Source organism: Equus quagga, chromosome 9 (assembly GCF_021613505.1).
Source record: "Equus quagga isolate Etosha38 chromosome 9, UCLA_HA_Equagga_1.0, whole genome shotgun sequence".
NCBI classification, from domain to species: domain Eukaryota; kingdom Metazoa; phylum Chordata; class Mammalia; order Perissodactyla; family Equidae; genus Equus; species Equus quagga.
In genome coordinates, this window is record NC_060275.1 from 116911692 (window position 1) to 116932438 (window position 20747).

Consider the following 20747-nt stretch of genomic DNA (forward strand, 5'->3'; position numbering starts at 1 on the left):
AGAAAAGTGGTGCATAGAGCCAATATGTGGCGCAACTGTGAAGTTTTACACAAGTCCTTTTGTTAAGGGACTGAAACTCTTCCCACCTGTGGCTGTGGTGGTCATTGTGGTCCTTTACTTACATGGACTGCTCCCGCTCACCCCCACGCCCACCTTGCCTACTTCTGCTCACCTCTCAGGGCCTTGGTTTAAATGTCCCATTACAGCCTCGGAGAGGACCCCAGTGGCCCCCTACTCTAGAGGAATTCTCCTCTTATGCTAGACCCCTCATAGCACTGTCACAGTCGTTCTGCCATATTCCTGTGACTGTTTCTTCAAGGTCTGTGGCTCCTACTGGTGTGAAAACTTCCCAGGGGCCAGGATGAGCCAGCCTGTGGGACGGGGAGTCAATCTGTGTCTGTTTGTGGAGGGGTGATGAGGCCAGCTCCAGTTTCCATGTGGCGGGTGCAGAATGTAAACAGGAACATGAGGGCGCTCTGAAGAGCCATCCTTGGGCTGGTCACTCCACTGCTACCAGGACCTTCGAGGGCCTTAGAAAACCCCTCTCTTTTCCTCTCGCTGTTCAGCTGTTCAGCTCAAGTCTCCTTTCACCAGGGCCTGAGGCCATTCAAGGTGAGCCAGGGGCTCTTTGCGAGGCTGTCCAATGAGGGCATTGCAGGATTCAGGGGACGGCCCCTGAGGTTGGTGAGTAGGGTCCTTTTGCCATTCTAGGATTAAACAACCTTCTTAAAGTTGACCACACCCCTTCCTCACCTGGGAGACCACTGTTCTGACCATCACGCTCTGAAAGAGCAGGCTGCAGGAACCCCAGACTTCAAGGAAGTCTAATTGAAGACATCTACTCAGCACAATTTTCCAGAATGCTGAAATGATGAAAAACCTCTCCTTTCTGAATTTCTTCTGTATATTCTTGTTTTGGTAGCAATCTCCATATTTTTAGGAAGATTAGCCACTCCTGTGTAAGAAGCACTATATAAACTCTGAATAGAGGAGTGGTAAAAATAGATGATCATTATCCAAAAAATCAAAGAGATGCATTTTTAAATAATGTTTGCCTCGAGGTCTGTTTTAAATTAGAGTGACGACTCTCTTTTTGTGTCATTGGTTTTTGTGGAAACATGCTAGTGGAAGGGGATGGCTGCCAATCTCTAAGTGATGCTGATGTTCTGGTTGGCTTTATTCAAAGGTAAATTTCCACCCCTCACATTCACAGGAACCATTAAAACCAGGGGGCTCCCTGAAGGGCAAAGTTCATCTCTCTAACTCAAGAACAGCAAGTAAACAAACCCACTTTAATGCCTGAGAGCCGAAGATTTCACACCTTCATTTTCCTCCTGTGAGGTCTCTACTGGGAGGCCCCCTGGAAGTTTCTCCGTTTCTTTATCATCACCCGTGGACCTCAGTGGGTGCGTCCTATCTCCCCACATCTGCAGCTTCTGCCCAGAGAGGCTCTTCCCAGAGACCAAATGTCTACTCAGTTCAGGATGGGTAGTGCAAACCTTGATGGCCTTATCATTACAACTTCTGCTCTACTCATAAATGGGGTTGTAAATTTCTGTACAAATTCAATCAGCTACAAATACAAACTCTTCCAACTCAGGCAGCAAGTACTGCGACCTCATCCATCAGCATCAGCAAGACGGTTCTGGTTTTCCTGTGCATCGCTCATAATTGGAAGACGATGAGGTGGATTCAGCAGTGAATTATTGGGGGTGGAGAACTGGCTATGAGGGTGCAGGGCAGCACCCACTAATGGACCAAACATATTTACCCAGTCCCAGCCTGCTGAAGTCTCTATGCATTCTGTGTGTGTACATGCCTTGTATATGTGTGGGCATGGCATGCCCGTGTGCGTGTGCATTTGATACAACTTGGATACAACTGTAGTCATAATTTCCATGGTGGAAAACCATATTGACTGTCTGTGACATGGCTCCTCACCCCTCAGAGTGTGTGGGTTTCCAGGTCAATTTGTGAGCAGTTCTGGTGAAGAACACAGAATGAGCCAGGGCCCTCACATGCCAGCACTGAGGATATACCCCCGTCTCTCACGTAGAAGCAGACAGCCCAACAGGTGTTCACACTGAAGCCATTCCCAAACCAAAATAGCATGTGAACCACCCATCGCTAAGACCAAACAACCCAAATGATTTAAGTCGGTCCTACCAGGCAACACGCCATTCAACACAACGATCAGCAAAACCATTTAAATCAACAGAAACCCTGCAGATCACATAATAGAAACCATGACCTTTCAACTGGTACAAGAATAAACTTGTCTGGGGGTGAAGTTCAGCCAGGCACTGGCCATTCATTATGGCCCAACAATTTCCCACAGTTTGGGGTCACAGAGTCCTGGGTACAAGTGCTTATGACAAACATAGCCCTTTGAGTTATTACTCCTAAAAAGTTACGGTCTCAGAATATAATAGATGAATCACACTGGGTAAAAACTTCAGGCAGCTTATGATAAAAATGACTTATTAGACAAACAGATTGAATATTTCAGACTGGTGAAAGCTATGAAAGATGTATTTTAGGTTCTAAGTTTTAGTTTAAATTCAATAATGATAAACCTTGTTTTTCTGTTTCTAAATTTTCCTGAAGTCTCTGGATTAAGGAGAGTAGGGTGAACAATGGCCTGGCAGCAGAGGCCAAGGGACGGAGCGAGCTTCCCTGTTGACAGAGGGACAATGGTCTTGGGAAACCGCCTCCATTTGTCTCCGACCCACACTTCTCAAAGGACAGAGAAAGCAAACATCTGCCCCAGAAACACCTGGACTCACCTCCCTCGCCCTTCCACGGCTCCATCCTGCTGGGAAGACTGGGCGCTCAGAAGAAAGTCACAGGGGCTCACCTGGGAAAAGGGTGTATCTCCTGATACTTCCGGTCTATTTAAAATAGGAAATGCTGGAAAAGGATATAGTTCAAGTGTCACCTGCTCTAATAATGTGAATTATTTTTAATTTGAATACCTTTTGGGGAGAAGTTCATATATTTCTAAATGAAAACGCTACATGGGGATTGACGATAAAGTGGCGCTGGAACACCAGGAGGGGGCAGCATGTAGCCCTGGTGGAGGGTCTCTTCCCACCACCGTCTGAGGGTCTGGTTTCCTTCTTCAGAGCTCAGAGACTGGGACTGGGAATAAGGCAGAGGCACCAGAGGGCACGGATTTTTAAGAAGCTTACTGATAACTAGCCAACCCTGGGCTCATACGTACACAGCCAGAGCTCCAACAGAACGAAGTGGTGGCGACACTTAGAGGGGATTTTGAACTGGTTTTATTTGCATAAAATTTTAGCTAATATTGAAAAAAGATTCCATGATGGATTAAGTTGGTTCTAAGTATTTCTCTGTTTCCTTTGGGTTTAGATAAAAATAATAACTGAGCAATTCTTGCTCTGTCAAATTTGTTCCTTTCAGGTTCCTATTGAAGGCTGGGGTTTCCTGAGAGGATTGCTAATTACAGGTGCTGGTGGTAGGCACCCCTGAGGGGAGAGGATGCATAGCTGGCATTACGTGCTCTGTGGGGAGTCAGGAGAGTGAGGAATGAACAAGCCAGCGAGCCCCTCACCGTCACCTCTCAGCCATTCCTGGCATCCGGGGACTGCGACGCACAGGCCTTGAGGTCTCCCCTCAGAGGCCCCCATTCCTCCTGCTAGAGAAGTCCCAGTGGGGGCAGGCACTACTGCATCGTCAGATTCAACTCTTTTTGTTCACCTGCCCACAGTCCTTGGTCCTCGTGCCCGTGCCAACCGGGACCTCATTCTCTGGGGGTCGGGAAAAAACGCAATGGGACAAGGACACAAACAACCACCTGTATTAGTTGCCTGGGGCTCTTGTGACAGATGACCACAAACCGGGTGCCGTAAAGCACCAGAAGCAGCTCTCACGGTTCGGGAGGCCGGGAGTCTGCAATCAAGATCTGGGTAGAGTCGGCTCCTTCTGGAGATTCCCAGGGCGGATCTGTTTGCGTCTTTCCCAGAGTCTGGTGGCTGCCGACAGTCCTTGGCGTTCGTGGCTTGTAGCTGCATTGCTCCACATCTGCCTCTGTCATCTAATGGCCTCTCTCCCCTGTGTGAGTCTGTCTTCACATGGCCTTGAAGGACACCAGCCATTGGGTTTAAGTTCTGCTCTAATCCAGGATGACCTCATCCTAACTAATTACATCTGCAAAGGCCCTATTTCCCAATAAGGCCACATTCTGAGGTTCTGGGTGGACATGAGTTTTGGGGACACTGTTCAGTGCAGGACAGCATCAATGAGACATGGTGAGGCGACCTCTTGAGAGGAGCGACATGTGGCCGCAGGCTGAAGGGGCCTTGGGAAAGGGGTTTTGTGCCAGGAGGGATTAAAGATGGGCTGTAAAGCATGGATGAGGTCTCCCGGGTGGAAACAGGCTCATGCCTGGAGGACGAGGAAACACCTGAGGGGACTCAAGGGGTGGGAGAGCCAGTCCAAGTTGGGCGCCAATGGTCCAGTCTAGCTAAGCTCCTGTGTTTTCACTGCGTCACTCAGCTCAAGCTCCTGGTCACTTCTTATGCCTCCATCCTGGCTGGCACACTCAGCAAGCATCTGCCCCTGTGAGCACTGATTTCCAGTACTGGACATCGATGTCCTTTCCAGGACAGGTGGTGCAGACAAGGGCCGCCTTGTCGGTGCAGTGGCCAGATGGCAGGTCAATAGCAGCAATTCTTCAAATCCTTAATAAAAACTTACCCAAATCAAACTCAACTCACTCATTTCTGTGGGGGAAGGGGCCCAGCAGCCTGACCGGGAAGTGAACCGTGGACGGCTCTTTATGAGGTTGTCTGGCGACATTCCCCTGCCCTCTTGGGAGGGAGCTCTCCTCCCTCATCCCATCAGGTACACAGACTTGGGGAGATCCCTGATGACCAGAAACATACGCTCTAGCCTGCTGCATGCCGGGCACATGAGATGGGGGTGTGTGTTTCAACTTGAGCCCTGGGCACGCAAGGAGGAGGCGTGTGGCTGGGGAGCAAGGGCTGTCTTTGGTTTTTCAGGATGATGTCCCTACTCATGGGTCTCTCAATAGAGCATGCAACATAGACGGATGATGAAAACAAAAGCCCTGAGCCAAGTGTGTCTTTGCCTGTCTGTATGGGAGAGGAAAGTTCTCTAAATAAGGACGGGAAGCAGCTGGCTTGACACACTCCTTGAATTTGTTTCTCCTTTAAAATTCACACAGCCAGCAAACATTCCCTGAATGCTTCGTATGGACCAGGTGTCCAGGTAGGCACTAGGGGCCATATTTATATAATATGTGTATATGTACATATGTATATTCACACATGCAAATATATTGAATACACATGTAAAACACTTAGCATAGCGCTTGCCACAACGCCATCTCTGGGTGAACTTCGGTCCCGATGGTTATTGTGTGATCATATCTGCTTTCAAGCAGCTCATGTCCAGGTGGGCAGCTGTGACCTCTGACTCCTCACCAGGCTGAAGGACTGAGAGCACGCGATGCGGGGTGGAAGGCGTCTCCACTCCGGAGACTGTTTTCTGTCCGTGTTTCCTTTTTTTGTAAGGTATGCTTTTTTTGTGAGGAAGATTGGCCCTGAGCTAACATCTGTTGCCAATCTTCCTTTTATTTATTTTTTTTTCCTCCTCAAAGCCCCAGTACAAAGTTGTACATCCTAGCTGTAGGTCACTCTAGTTATTCTATGTGGGATGCTGCCACAGCATGGCTTGATGAGCGGTGTGTAGGTCTGTGCCCAGGACCCGAACCGGCCAACTCCGGGCCGCTGAAGCCATTTGTGCTTCCTTTTAACACAGGATGCTGGGGGCCTCCCCCTTGGTGAGCTTGGGGTGTGAGCATGCTCCCTGGGAGGGTGCCCCCACTCTCCATGGGACGGGCTGGTCATGCTGAGAGCTCAGAGCAACCCCATCCAGTGCAGACTCCCAGGAAAGGTTTGGCAGGAAGACTGAGTGGGCGAACAGGCAGATAAGACATGTAGTCACTCTCCAGGCAGGGACGATGTTGTAGGCAGCGAAGGTTGGGCCATATGCTACTGCCTGGGTCATTCCTACAGCACCACGCACTTGGAAGACCTTTTGGGAAATATTTTTGAAGAGAGACAAAGACCTGGGAAACTTCCTTAGAAAGTGACAGAGGACAGACATCAGCCCAATGGTCCTTGGGATCAACCAGTGGAATCAGTGAAGGTCCCCTTGTGGGCCCTGAGACGTTCCTTTGTGATGAGGGCATCTTGACGGGGAGATGCTCCTGTGCATCTGATGAACGCAGGATTTCACCTGGCATGTGCTGGAGCAAATGTCACCTGATGTAGTTATGAAGCCCTAGCCAAGGAACAAGGTGTTCTCTGAGGGGGAAACCAGAAGCACCTGGCCATTTACGCCATCATTTACATTTGCTTCCTAAAAACCAACATTCTGCCATGTGCCCACGATGACAATGGGCTCTGGCCTGGTCTTTGCTATGCTGCCCTCACTCAGGAACCGTTTCTGTTGCCCAGAGCAGGCTGGGACCAAGCAGGGCGTAGGTGGGGCCTGGCTGAGGTGGCAGGACCATTGGGAGGAACAAAGGAAGAAGACATGGTGAGTATTGGCCGAAATCACATGACACGTGGGCACCACTGAGCTGGGCATCTTCTCCTTCTCACAGCTCTGTGCCTCAGTTTCCTCATCTGTGAAATGGGGGTGATAATGTTACCTCCCTGATGGGGCCCCTGGGAGGGATACTGAGTTAGGAGCCCAACGATGCTTAGAACACTGCTGGCACCTGGGGGGTCTCAACAGTTGTGTTAGCTGTTGTGGCTGCCTTTACTCCTGCGCATCACAGCACTGGGAAGCCAAAACTACACTCAGAGGGTGACAGCATGAGGATCATCTGCGAGATGGGCTCAGCAGAGTGGGACACAGAGAGGCTGGGCACCACCGCACTCTCCATCGCTCTCCTTCCCTCTGTTTCCTTCTGCCTTCATCTCTTCAGAGACAAGGAGAGAATCAGAGACGAGGCTGCCACTGTGCAAATGAGAAAGCGGCTGGATCCCTGGCCAAGAGATTAGAAAGACAGAAAATGCTCCTCACCCTCTACAGGGACCAATCAAGGCAAAGCGCCCCCTCCTGGGCAGGGGCAAGCAGTGCGGGCGCTCAGGGTTTGGCCCGCCGGAATGGTTTAAGACCCCAGGCCTGGGTCCACCCTGAGCTTCGAGCAGAAATACCAGCGCGAACAGGAGGAGTGAGGGTGTTGACCCCGGACAGGGAGGAATCAGAAACAGGGCAGAGAAGCAGAATCGTGGCAGAGAGGGGCGCGGAGCGCAGCGTGGGGAACCCAAAGCAGGAACAGAAACGAAGGAGGGCACTTAACCGCAGCAAGAGCAGACTTCTTCCTTAGACTCAAGGAAGTGTGGAAGGAGGAGCGGGGACACGGAGGCCCCAAGACAAATCCCGCAGACCCCACTGGGCCTGGGTGGGCTCTTCCGAGGGCCCAGGCAGGACGTGATGGTTCTGGGGCGGCTCAACCCCCATTCTCCCTCGCGCAGTTTCCTGGTGGACCTCGTCTAATCTCAGGACCACCTCCTTATTCCTGATCTCATATTTCTTCCCCATGCACACCCATCCAGCTTTTAACGAAACCACTGTATTCTCCCACACTTAACTGGGTGGCGATTTAGAACAAAACACACGCGCCCTAAAGATTCGGTAGCATTCGGAAATCACCTCGGAAAGCCACTCCAGACCCCAGGAACTCGGGCACGCGCACACACTGGCGAGAAGGGTCTAGAACCGGCTCAGTGGTTTGGAGGTATACCATCGCAGAAACTTGCCCCCCTAAGCCCGTGGCCACTGCCGGCGCAGGGGCACCGCCCGCGCTCTCCAGCCACGCGGAGCCCCCTACCTGGGACCAGGCCGAGGCGAACCAGCCGGGCCGCGAGGGGCCTGCGGCTGCGAGCCCGGGCTGCCGGGGGCAGGGAAACAGGGCGCAGGCGCGTTCCAGCTCCAGGGTGGGCGGCGGCAAGTGCAGGCACTTCTTTGAGGCCAGCTCTCGGTACTTCCCAGAAATGTACTTTTCAGCACATTTTAAGAATCTCTTCTGTGTTCCTCTTTCACACGTAGCAGAGCACTAAAAAGAAAACAAAAGACGTGAGTGGAAAATATTTCTTCCATGGTAAGTGTCTCTTTTACGAAATCATGAAGTCCAAATGTGTTGCAATTATATCAGCTTGGACATTGATATGTGTAAACATTCAATGAAATTTATTGGACCTTGGCACTTTAAAAAGGCATTACAGTATCTGTCATAAAAAAAGGAGGATCTTGAGGTCATAGTGGCCCAGCACTTCGGGGCATAAGTAAGGGCAGGGCAGTCAGAAACCATGAAGGGAGTAATTCTCAAGATATCATTTCACTTGGAAATTAAAATACTGGGCTGTAACTGATATTAGAATGCACTGAAATGTAATACACAAGGACATGAGGTCAACCCCATATCTCCGTGGACTGACACCACCCAACTGCAGCACGCTGCTGGCCCCTAACACAGGGGCAGGCAGAAGAAACCCAGGGCTCACAATCCTCCCCAGAAAGTTGAGTGCTGCCCGCGGAGACAGCAAGCACCCACAGAGAGCACATCCATCCTCGCCCCGCCCTGGCACGCTCCAAGCCAGAGCTGTCACCGCTGCAGGGCCCCTGGCATGTGCCTTGGGCCCCGGGCAGCCAGTGGGCCAGGCAGAGGCCACTGCCGCCACCTGTGGAGCAGGAAGGACACAGGAGGCAAGGTACACTGTTGTACCACCAGGCCGGGCTCCCGGGGTCTCGGACAGAGGTCCTGGTGCCTGGCTGGCTGCCCTGGACTGGGGAGTGTGGGTGACGGTGAGCCTGATGGGGGATTCCATCTGGGCTGAAGTGTCTGCAGGTGGCAACGCCTGCCCAGGGTCTGGCCTCACACTCGCGTGCTTGGGCTCACAGGTGTGCTCTGGGTGTGCCTGGTGCCGAGATGGAGACAGAGATGGAAGACTCCTCTTGGTGCTTGCTGGGGTTTGTGCCTAAGAGAGAAGCTCTGAGGGATGTGTGTGTGTAAATGCAGATGTCCCCCTCTGGGGTTACCGAGGAGGTCTCTCAATACCCCCTTCAGATGGGTCCCACCTGGTGGGGTGCTGCTGTCATTCTGTGGATTTTAGCTTTCTGATGTCCTTTAGGGCCTTACTGATGACTAGACCTCTGAGCTGATTCACCCCCTGATTAAGGAACTTCTTGCATGCCCCTCAGGCAGCCCCTCGTGCATGCTGCACCCATGGAGGGGGCTGGGCTATCCCAATGCCCCCTTCCCAGTGTGGGAGTCTGTGCCGGGTAGAGGTGGTAGCTCTGTCTGTACCCTCATGTGGTGTCCCGGCCATCACTCGGGCCAAAGCGAGGCCCGAAACCTTTAACACTTCAAACTCACATTTCCAAGTGTTCATCCCATCACAGCAGGGCCAGGACAGCCCTGGAATGGCGCAAATAGAGGGGGCTTCCCAGCCTTCAGCAGAACAGGCATCCATTCCAGCAAACCCAGCATGAGTGGTTTCCTCTCCAAACGTGAAGGCTGCTAAGGACACCTGTCTCCTGTCTCAGGAAGCGAGTCCTCTGCCTCTTCTCAGGGTGATCCACCTTCCTCCCACTCTACGCCAGGTAGGCACTTCTGGGGAAACTGCTGCAGCTGCTCTGGGCTTAGGAGGGTCCCCACCACCCCACTGACGGCCTGATGAATGCCCACTACGCTCACCTCGCATCCTGTTTGCCCACTCGTCCTCTGCTCAACACTGATTGGGTGATGACTGCGTGGATGCCCCTGGGGGAGATGCTTGAAGGACACAATCCCGAAAGGGAGACTTGGAGGAATGGAGTGCCAGGAGGCCAGGAGGTTGACTGAAGCCCAGAAGGGCGGCCTGAAGCTGGGGTGGGGGGAACCGAGACGGAGGAAGAGGAGCAGGCAGCAGTGAAACAAAGCTGGGAGAGGCAGGCCCAAGGAGAGAGCTGGTGGACCCATTCCCTCTGGACCAGGCACCTACCTGGGACCAGGCCGACACAAGCCACTGCAGCTTCTTGTGCTTGTGGCAGCGCTTAAGCAGACAGGCTTCGTGAGCCCTGGGCTTGGGCTCCGAGGTGCAGCCGGTGTCAGGCAGCAGCTGCGCCCTGGCAGAGGGGTTGGTGCTCTTACAGACCACGGACCTCTTCCTCCATCCCTTCCCGCAGGTTCGCGAGCACTGCACAGAAAGAGTGAGCGTCGGCTCCCAGCAAGGAATGAGTTGGACCGTGCTGGGGGAGGTGGGTGTGTGTGTTCCAACCCATGGACCCTGCAAGGCCTCGTGAGGATCCAGCTCTGTATCCCACGGGGGCCCCACGGCCGCACCCCATGTTAACTGTGCCTGAGTTACCTCGGCCCAGGGCCCGGTGCTCCAGGCGGGCGGGCAGCTCTGAGAGTGGCAGGCCTGTCGGCTGGAGGGCACAGGCTGCGGACACAGGCTGGCCGAGACCCTTTCCGACTTGTAGTGTGCCCGCCGTGTGCAGTGCACCGGTCGGCTCTGGGTGCCCCCGCCACACGTCCGGCTGCAGGCGCTCCAGTTCCCCACGGACCAACTGGGAGAGGACAGAGAGACCTGCTGTGAGGGACAGCGCCACCACTCCAGGAGAGGAGGCTGTGTCTGTGGAGGCAGCGGCCCTATTATTTCCCATCTGCAGGCTGCGTGCACATAGTTATTTCTAGTCACCAGAGAGGGCTCTCTGAGCGGCTGCTTCCACTTCCTGGGTCAGCTTTCCTGATGGCCATTCTTCCCCCCCCTGGCTTTTATCTGTATTCACAGTGTGTCTGTTTTCCCTCTTTTTTCTAAATGGAAAATTTCAAAATACAAAAATAAAGGCCTCCCTGTCCCCATCCGACCAACTTCAAGGATTATCAGTTTATGCCCCCAACCCCTATAGAATGTTGAAACAAATTCCAGACATATAAATATTTCAGTATACATCTCTGAAAGATAAGGATTCTTTGTTTTTCTAACATAACCGCAATACCATTATGACATCTAAAAAATTAACTACAATCCCTTAATATCATTAAATATTCAGTGTTTCGTTCCCAATTGTGTCACAAATGTCACAATTTAATCTGTTTGTTCGAATCAGAATCCAAATAAAGCCCACACTCTGCAGTTGGCTGATGTGTCTTTCTTCTCTTTTAGCCTATAGCTTCTTCCTTAATCTCATTTATTTTTCTATTCAATGTATTTATTATGGAAGGATTGCTCACCTTACTGAGTCTCCACGGCTTTTTTTGCTGATTACAGGATTTTGCAAATCATGGCTCTGTGGTATCACTTAGCATGTTCCTCTGTCCTCTGTACTTCCTATAATTTAGTGGTTGGATGTAGAGGCTTTATCAGATTCAGCGGGACAAAAAAATCTTTTTTTGCATGATGACTTCAAAGGGGATATCTTCCCATAGGAGGCTAATAGTGTCTGCTCATCTTTCTTCTAATTTGTTGGCAGCTGTTGATGTTCGAGAATGTAATTTTTCAAAGCAACTTGTTTTCTTCTCTGGTTATGAAAGTCTCCCTTGTCGATGTGTATGTTGGCAGATGATGGACGTTGGATGGAGCTGGGTCCAGGCTCAGCCCAATTGCTCTCAGATAAGCCTGAGGATGTCTACAAAGCCATTGGCTGGCTGTGCACAAGTCCACCTAGAGGAGAGCGTGAGGCACACACTTGGGGGAGGGGGGGCATCCAAGGCAGGAGAGAGCCAGGAGGTGGAATGTGGTCCAGGGAGGAGGACTCGTTTGGCTGGTAAGGCTTTGGGCTGCCTCCAGGAGACAGTCTTTGGACTCTAAGAGGACTTGATGGTTTTCACTCATATTTGTCTTCCTGCTTGGGGCGTTTCAGTAAAAACTGAAAATCCTGTGGAAAACGTTGGGGCCCAAGGGGCTCCACCCTAGTGGTTGTGCACAAACAGCATTGAAGGCAAAGGCGAAGCCATGATCTCCCTTCTTCAGATGGCACAGCCTGACCATCCTGCAGGGAGAAGCATGGCTGCCAGCCACGCTGCCGCCTCGCCAAGTTTCCGGGATGCCAGCGAGGGTCATGATGGGGTCACTCAGGGGCAGCAGAGCCAGGGGAACTGCCTGTGAGGCTAAGTCTGTGAGGGGGGCTCCAGGGGAGCCCAGAGAGGAACGTTCTGTCTTCTGCTCCACAGCAGTCCCGAGTATGAGTTAATATAACAATGATTTTCTCCTGAATCTTGAAGTAAAACAAGATTTGCGAAGATGCCCCGGCTCATCCTTTGCTTCGTGAGGTTCATCCTGTCCCCCACACTGCAGCCCGATGGTCATACTCAGGCTGAGGTGCCTCGGCAGCAGCCAGATGTTTGGTCAAGAGCTCATGCGGTGCCTCTTGAAACACCCGTTACCAATTGGAGAGGCTTTGTGAGGAGTGAAGTGCGTGAGCTGAGTTGCACAGCGAGAGACGGAAAGAGAGGACAGAAACTGCCCAGAGATAGCCACTGTAATTAGTTCCTCAGATCTGCGTCTGGTGCTTTCGGTGGGTGTGTCTGTGGGTGTGTCTGTGTGTGTCAATATTTTTTTTTTAACATGGTTGAGGGCAGGCAGTATATGCAACTTTTAAATTCGGCATTTAAAAAATTCAATGTCTAAAACAAGCATTTTTCTTACATGCAAAGTCTTTGTAAACATATTTCCAGAGTCTGTAGTCTTCACGGTATGGACCAAGGTATGTGAATAGCTGGCTCAGGAAACAAAGGCAAAATGGATTGGGTTCCATGCTCCACAAGATCCATGGGCGCCTTGACATCGTGCCGGTTCTCGGTATGCCCTGCCTGTCAAGATTTCTGAGCAAAATGCCCAGGACTTTTCCTTAAGTCCTCAGAGGAGTCCATGGCCCAAGTAATTTTAGAGGCAAGTTTTGGACTCTTGTGAAGGTTCTAAGGATATTTAGGTGGTGGAAAAAGGAGAGGAGATTGACGATGCTTCCCGGATGGGAAAAGAAAGGCCCAGCCCAGGGCTACCAGCAGCCCTGCCCTATGGCTTGGCGCACCTTTAAGCGGAGTTGTAACGTGAGAGTTTGACTTACTTTTGTTTGTAGAAGCCTTGAACTATTTTATACCAAGTGTTTCTCCTGAACAGATTCTATTATGTTTCTAAGAAAATTATAAAAAACAGTAAAGCCAAGTTGTATTCACATAAAAAGAAACTATGGCAGGTTTGTGGGAATTGTTCCATACTGACAGTGGAAATGCTTCCATTTTTCAGTGTCATCAAGATCAGTGGTTTTTATTTCACATTATACCATGTATATTATGTATCACGGCTATGCGACGTTGGTTTTTGGCCTCACAGCTGCGATGATTCTGCATTTGGAGCCTTTTGGCTGCTTTTCTGTTGTTCTTCTGTTTCCTCCTATTTCTTACATTTGCTTTTTCTACCCCGCAGCCTTATAAATTATAATTGGTGTGTCCACTCTGGGGCTGCAAAGACGTCTTGGCGGCGCTCAGGCTTTTCACATTGCCTCGTTAGGTCCTCTGTCTCCACCATCTTAAGCTATTCCAACTGGGGTGATCCATTCTCTGCCCTTCTCCTAACGGCACATCATTAAGAAACCCTCCTAAACAAAGATTATTCACATGGCATCTGGAAACGCCAAGTGTCTGTTTTGTTTCACAGGCAGAGCTCTGGGGAAACATCTTGATTTCAGCTCATGAAAGAGTCAAAATCCACGCACGCTTCTGGGCTGATATCTGAGGTTCCCTGAGCAGAAGAGAGGTGTGTCTGGCAGCCACCCAGTGGTCATCTTGTCCCACTTTGTTTTGTGTTTCCTAGGTCCACAAGTTGGAACAAAGCAGGTGGCTGGTATTACTCAAATCAGCCAGGCTTCCCAGGCGGGACCTGGAGGACTCAGCCACCAGCCACTGTGGTACTTCCCCAGGCTGAGGGCTGCCCTTGCGGGCACACCTTTATGGCTCTCAGTGCTGCCAGGACAGGTGGCTGTCACTCAACATGTAGGCAGGATTTCCTAGCACCATTTGTTCAATATTCCGTATCCCTAATTGTCAACAGTCATGAGTTATTTCTTAATAAAATGACTTTCCCCTCTCCATTTATAAAACAATAATTTTTTTTGATCATTTAATGCAAATTCTTAGCAAGGGTACTTAGCTTTAATAAAATACCTTGTCATGAAGGACCAGCCAGGCAGCCCCAGTACTGGAACTACTATTCAGACTCAGAGGCCACTCACTCGCGTGGACCAGTGCCTGCTGCTTACAGCTGAGCCCACCCAGAGCAGCCAAGAGCTGGCCGGGACTTAGCACCAGTCAGTCTCTCAAAGAGCAGATCAGTGCGAGCTTCATTTTAGAATCTAGTTTCAGTTTCTTTTTTCTGCTTATTCTCTTTGAAGTTTCAAGACTAACTGCGCTCCCTCGTTCTCTTTTCAGGAGCCGCTCTCCATCTTCTGGAGAGTAGTCTTTCACAACTCAGTGAACACACGGAATAACGACAGGGCAGACGCCGCGTCGCGACACAAACCTATGAGAAGGCCATCATAAATATCAGGTAGTCACGGCTGGATTCAGTTCAGGGAGGTGCGGCTGGACACAGTGAGACGGTGATAAAGCACAGCGTTAACTGTGAGGGGTTCCTCTACGTCAGTCAGACGGGGTGCACACGACTTCTACATGTCAGTGCATCTGTCACAACTTTCAGGTAGGCTGTTCTGAATCAAGCCATCCACTTTTACTTTCCTAAGTCATCTTTAAAGACCTTTGTGGCTATAAACATGGACACTCACACGCTCAATCGTCACTGTCCCAGGAGTTATGGTGGCTGCCTTGTGGTCCGATGGGATGGGTGTCACATGATTTTTGAAGACAGAAGGACCTTGTCTTCATATGAAACTAAAGCACCTTCACATGTGCAAGTAATCTGAGATCCACACTTTTCTTCTAAATGAGATGTTTTAAAGATAACAATACATATCCAACAATAAACCGACGCCAGTTTGAAAAATCTGCCTTTTCTATAGGGAAAAAATAAGTTAAAGCATGCAGGCAGGCTGTACGCTGACAGCTGAGGCCAAGAACTTGGGAAGACGAGGAAGGAGAGAAACTGACTTCCTGAGCCCACCTGGCAGATGGCCGTGGCCCATTAGCTGGCCTGCCCAGTCTGCTGATTTGGTGATTTATTATTGGTCTATGTCAAAGGATGTTTCATCAGTATCACAGGGTGCCAGCTACAGTCCAGGCAAGTTCAGAGGCAGAAGGCCAGCTCGGAAAGGGCCAATGATCTCGGTAATCAAATGTGAGTGAACAGTGTTGTTACAGCCAGAGTTATTGGACAAACAGACCACACCTGCCCACAAGCGCTACCTTCGGGAGCAATGCGCATAGTCTCCTTCCTTCTCAAGTCCAGTAGCAAGTGCATTAGGGAACGACAGCAATGGTCTGAACACAACACTCACTCATTGCCCTCCACTGCAGTCTGTTTGCCTGGATGTTCTGGACACCGCTTGGGCAGGAAATGACCCTCTGACTATCTGCTGGACGCATCCTTCTAGGGGCAATGCCAGGGACTGGCCCGGATTTTCAACTCAGAGCCGAAAGTCCACTACCGACGACTGGTTGGCAAGGACAGGGGCCGGACTTCAGAGAACAGGAGACCCAGATGAGGAATGCAGGCCCGGGCCATCAGCACTTTGAAGCTGCAACTTGACAGTTACTTCACTTTGTTCCGCCTTAAAAGTCGAAAACACTTTATCCAACTTGTAAAACTGAAGGAGAGATTTATAAGGAGCCAGACACAGGTACGGAATTGTTTTCATTTTTACACGCTGCGTTTCTTTGCTGAATCATCCAAAGCCAACTGAAGGGCAGCAAAAGCTCCCCCAAAAGGAGGCGCTGGGGGTGTTAATTTTATGGGCGACGAGAAGCCAAAGGAATGGAAATTTTTATTACTTAGGGTTCAGCATGCCATTTTTACCAGATTTTCCTGTCTCACTATCCTAAGATGTTATCTTAAGAAGAATCAATAAGATCCATAGAGCTCTCATTTACACCGGGAAAAACAGGGTAAATGAAATTAGGAGGGACATGCAAACCAAAGAAACTGACTTCACTGTTGCAAACAGCCTTAATAATTCCCTGTTTCAGCAGAAGTCCTTCATCTGAAGGTTCTTCTCTCTGCAGCCCACTGAGGGTGATTGTATCTTTTAACTCAAAAGAAAAACTCTAGCTCATAAAAGGTAAAAGGAAAATCATTAGATTCTACATGACAATGAAGTCCTGGTCCATGGTGAAGCTGACCCTCTATCCAGTTGCCACGGAAAATTGGAAAAAAGAAGGCTGAGGGTTAGAGCTTGGAAGGACTTCAGAAATGATGGGCTTTCGCAGCCGTGTCTTACGTGTGGGTCTGAGCTCCAGGAAGCAAGGACAGTCACTGAGGGAGTGGAGATGCAAAGAGGAGGGGGCAGGAATTGCCCCCAAGTGCTGTTCTCAGAATTCATCCCTACTCTATTCCAAAGACTGAAAGTCTTTCTCATCACTGGACTTCAATGTGGGGAGGGCGGCTCCCTCCTGCTCGTCTTCCATACCCATTCAGTATCCAACCATTGAGCCAACTGTCTATATTACAAATGCCTTTGTTACGGAGTAGAAAATACTGGGGTGATAACTACATACAAGTGGGCAAATGAGCAATTTAGACCAGATGCAACTGAAATTGAGGACTGAATGCATAGGAGATGCCTCTCTCCACTTTACCAGGTTTAACATCCCAAATTCTCATGCCTGAGGCTAGTAACAACAGGCTGAGAGGACTCTGGTCTGTGGCTAAGACTGTTTCCCAGACCACAGCTGGCTGGTGGGGCTCTCAAACACCGACGCATTCCTGGTCTCTCCTCCTTTCCACAGGAATCACAAATCTGGGGTTGGGGATCAAAAATCTGAACTTTTTACAAAGCCTTCCCCTTCCTAGCCTGGTGGCCAAGATGACCAGCAGAGCTGGGAAGCTGACTCTAAGAAATGCAACATTGTGCTCTTCAGGACAGTCCAGGGTCCTGCAGTTGGGAACTGCCCTCGCTCCCACCCTCGTATTAATACAAAGTTGTACTCATGTCATTTTTTAGCTCTTATGAGCACTAGCCCGTGCCAGTAAAGAACCAGAGGGGAAGCCTGGCGAATAGGTTCTTCCACAGGAAGGCACACACCTTCATTCCTTGTCATTAGCAAATCAGAAAAGCCCACTCAGGCTCCTCCGTGGACCTGGCTGTGTGAAGTCCTCCTGGTTTTAAAGACGGTGCTCTGGAGCAGCCTTATAGCCCCCGCCCCAGCGCCGGAGCTTGGGGGACTGCAAAGTCATGTAAGCTTAGGCTCCTTCCCAAAGAAAGACCACTGGGGAACCAAAGTGGCTGAGGAGCTGGGAGGGCCCAGAGCTGCTCCTAGCACAGGGACCCTTCCAACATTGAAATAAAGAGCTCTGAGAATAAAGGTAACTGTGTCCAATACTGACGCTCTTCCAAGCCTCCCAACACCCAACTTTAGAGCTGGGGAGACATTCCTATCCGAGGACGGTTCCATGGTGCAAAGTCTTTGTAACCTTATGTTTTGCTTGGACATGGAAGATTGTGATAATAGATGTATTCAGAACAGGGGACACCATTTAGGTTACAAAAATCCCTTATACCACCCTACCCCCAGGCAGACAGTTGTTTTCCCACTGGGCGGGGCCATATAGCTTCCTACATGAGCCTCCTCAGTTTTCTGCCCTCCAGAGGGGAAAGCGGTAGGATCCTCCCTGGATCGGTTTCTGCCCTGGGGGCCCTCTACATCTGCTCAGTTCTTCTCTGGACACCAGACATGCCGCCTGGATGGGCTCCTCCCTGCCACTGGTTCATTTCCAGCCCCATGAGCAGCTCTCTTCTTTACTCATTCTGAACTGACCTGTCAGACTCACTGGGCCCCTCCACTCTCTTGGCAAAACATCCCAGCCGCCTCCCACATCATGCTGAGCACTGGGTGGGGTGGGGGCCAGCCTTGCCCAAGGTTGTCAGCATCCTTCTGCGGCCACCGGCGACACGTGGACACACATGGAACCAGCTGAGCCTGCACTCAAATCTGCTTCTGCCAAACGAACTTGTTATTGGAATTATGTAATATAATTAAATTTGGTGTAGCTCCATGAAACATAAGCATGAAAATCGAGAAGCTTGTTTCTATGAAAACCAGGTCGAATCTTTGGAATGACTCAGTAAAGATCAGTCGTTAAGCGGAACTTCTGTCAGCTCAGGCGTGGCTGAGACCAAAGTAAACTAGGCAGAAAACATTAAAAATGTAAAATGATTTTGTACTTGGTTGAATGGGACAAGTTTGAACCTTCTTTAAAGAAACTCAAACTGGATGTCCTAGATAGCGGGCAGATTTTATGCAAATAATCAACTTAGATCTATAATAAGCAGATCCCTACTCAAAATAAGCTTTGGTCACAACTAAAAGAACTAAGAAATAGATGCACATTTGTGTATTTTTAGTGAAAATAAAAGTTCAAGGTGTGTGTGTGTGTGTTTACATTATTTCTCCCTTAATCTACTTTCATCACTAGTGGGTTGAACATGAGCTTCTCTTCCATCTGGAGAGAACCCTGGATCCTCCCTGCTGAACTCCTCACCTGTAAAGCCACTGCTCTCAGAGCATCTCCATCTGATGTGTGACAGGACCCTGGAGCCAGCAGTCCCCATCTTCGCCCCCTCTGCCCTGTGTCCCTATTTCAGGGAGTGGAACCCCCTCCTGGCTTCCTTCCTCCAGCCCTTCCCACATCTCCCCAAATCACAGATTCTAATTCCTGATTCTTCAGCAAAGCTGCATCCTCCTGTACATCTGATGAAGCCGGGTCTGTGACAGTTCATTCTATGTGTCCACTTAGCTGGGCCACGGTCCCCAGATATTTGGTGACACATGATCCTAGATGTAGCTGTGATGGTATTTTTTAGATGAGGTTCACATTTAAATTCGAGTGGAGTTTGATTAAAGCAGATTGCTCTCCACAGTGTGGGTGGGCTTTATCCAATCAGGTGTGAAAGCCTTAATAGAAAAAGACTGACCTTCCCCAGAAGAAGAGGGAATTCTGCCAGCAGACAAGCTTTACACTTGAACTACAGCATCAACTGTGGGTCTCCAGCCTGTTGGCCTATCTGCAGACTTTGGACTTGCCAGCCTCCACCATACATAACTACATGGGTCAATTCCTTAAAATCTCTCTCCACACACACACACACACACACACACACTTGCACCTGCACACCCTAGTGGTTCTGTTTGTTTGAAGAACCTGGACTAATACAAGATCTTGGTCACTCCTCATCCAAACTGCCTCTGCGCTGGCCCCTTGCTCCTGGCTTTGGCCTGATAAAGGCCAGTCTCCCATCTGTGCCAAGAATTATGTTCTGTGTTAAAGCAAACGTGCCCCTGTACCATCTGAAATCCGCGCCCGTGCTGTTTCCTGGGAAACCCGCTCACCACCTGGGGAACACGCCGTGTTGCTGTTCTCTTGCCTTCCTCCACAAGTACTTACTGAGTGCAGAGAGTACGAGGCACGGAGTACCGGCAAAGCCCCGAGGAAGGGTGCCTTGGCTCTCAGGGCCAAGAAGGGGCCGTGGGTGAGCACACATCCGGGCCAGGGGAAAGAGTCCAACCTCTAGCGCCGAGTCTCTTCACTTAGGTCTACGCCTAAGAACTTATTTATTCTCTCCAGGTACCTATGACGGCTGCTTTCGCCTTCAATTTGCAGTCCTGCCCCATTGTGAACCAGCCTTCGTAACATTTACAATCCTAACTATAAGGGAAGCACCGTAAGCTCAGCTTCATGCAGGCACCTTGGAAGGTCATGAGAAGGAAGGAGGCAGGGACGCCACGTGTCCCCAGGACCTTGGGGAACCCCTGTTCTAGCACTCAATGCCCCTGCCTGGGGGCCTCCCCTTGTTCCTGCTCCTGGGCTGCTGGCTCTCTTTGGTCAGCTCCTTTCTGACCAGCTCAGCAGGAGGAATCGCAATGCAGATAGCAAGATCTCCATCACCGTTGGAATCCCATGTCTTAAAGGGACGAGAGAGGCCATTTTGTGGACAAAGGGAAGGAGCAGGAAGGACAGGCCTGTGGGCCTCATCCTGATCAGGAGGGCCCCTGAGTATTTTCTCCTCGCACAAAGGACTTGAGTGAAGGAGACGAGAAAGGAAATTGAGAAGAAACAGCCACAAGAGGCAACTGTTCCTAATTGTCTTTAGGTTGAAATTTCACACTCATTGAGCTAAGAATGTGTGCACTGCCAGCATCAGAAACCCTGGAAGGAACTGCGCCTTAGACATAAGACAGCTAAACACTGACGCCCTCAGAGGCCTCTTCCCACGAACTTTTCGCATCCTGGACATCACCCTTCAGTCCTGCTTCCTCCCTCGAGCCCTGGACCACAGGCTCACAGGGTGGCTCACAGCCTCGCATTCCTGGGACGTGCTGTGTGTGCCGCTCTCACTCCATTTGGTGCATCCACTTCGTTGAAGTGAGTAGGTGAATGTGCGGTATCCCTGTACCGAACACGGCTGTGCAGCCTGTGGGCTGGGCACACCAGGCACATCAGGCAGGCGCCCTCAGCCAGGCTCAGCCTGGGGCCTTGGGGGTCTTCAAGAACGGCTGTGAGAAGAGATGGACAGACACACCCCAAGAGGGGCTG

At 50.5% G+C, this 20747-nt stretch overlaps 1 protein-coding gene across 4 annotated transcripts in view; it reads right to left on the reverse strand.

Moving 5' to 3' along the window:
* The window catches only part of ADAMTS16 (ADAM metallopeptidase with thrombospondin type 1 motif 16), a 156554-nt gene that overhangs the window by 5553 nt on the left and 130254 nt on the right, over positions 1-20747 (reverse strand). For all 4 annotated transcript variants that reach the window (XM_046672470.1, XM_046672469.1, XM_046672468.1 and 1 more), the window contains exons 19-21: positions 10413-10614; positions 10047-10241; positions 7895-8119 (exon numbers count right to left, since the gene is read on the reverse strand). In XM_046672470.1, coding sequence (XP_046528426.1) covers positions 7895-8119; positions 10047-10241; positions 10413-10614 — 622 coding nt within the window. The remainder of the gene's footprint in view (positions 1-7894; positions 8120-10046; positions 10242-10412; positions 10615-20747) is intronic.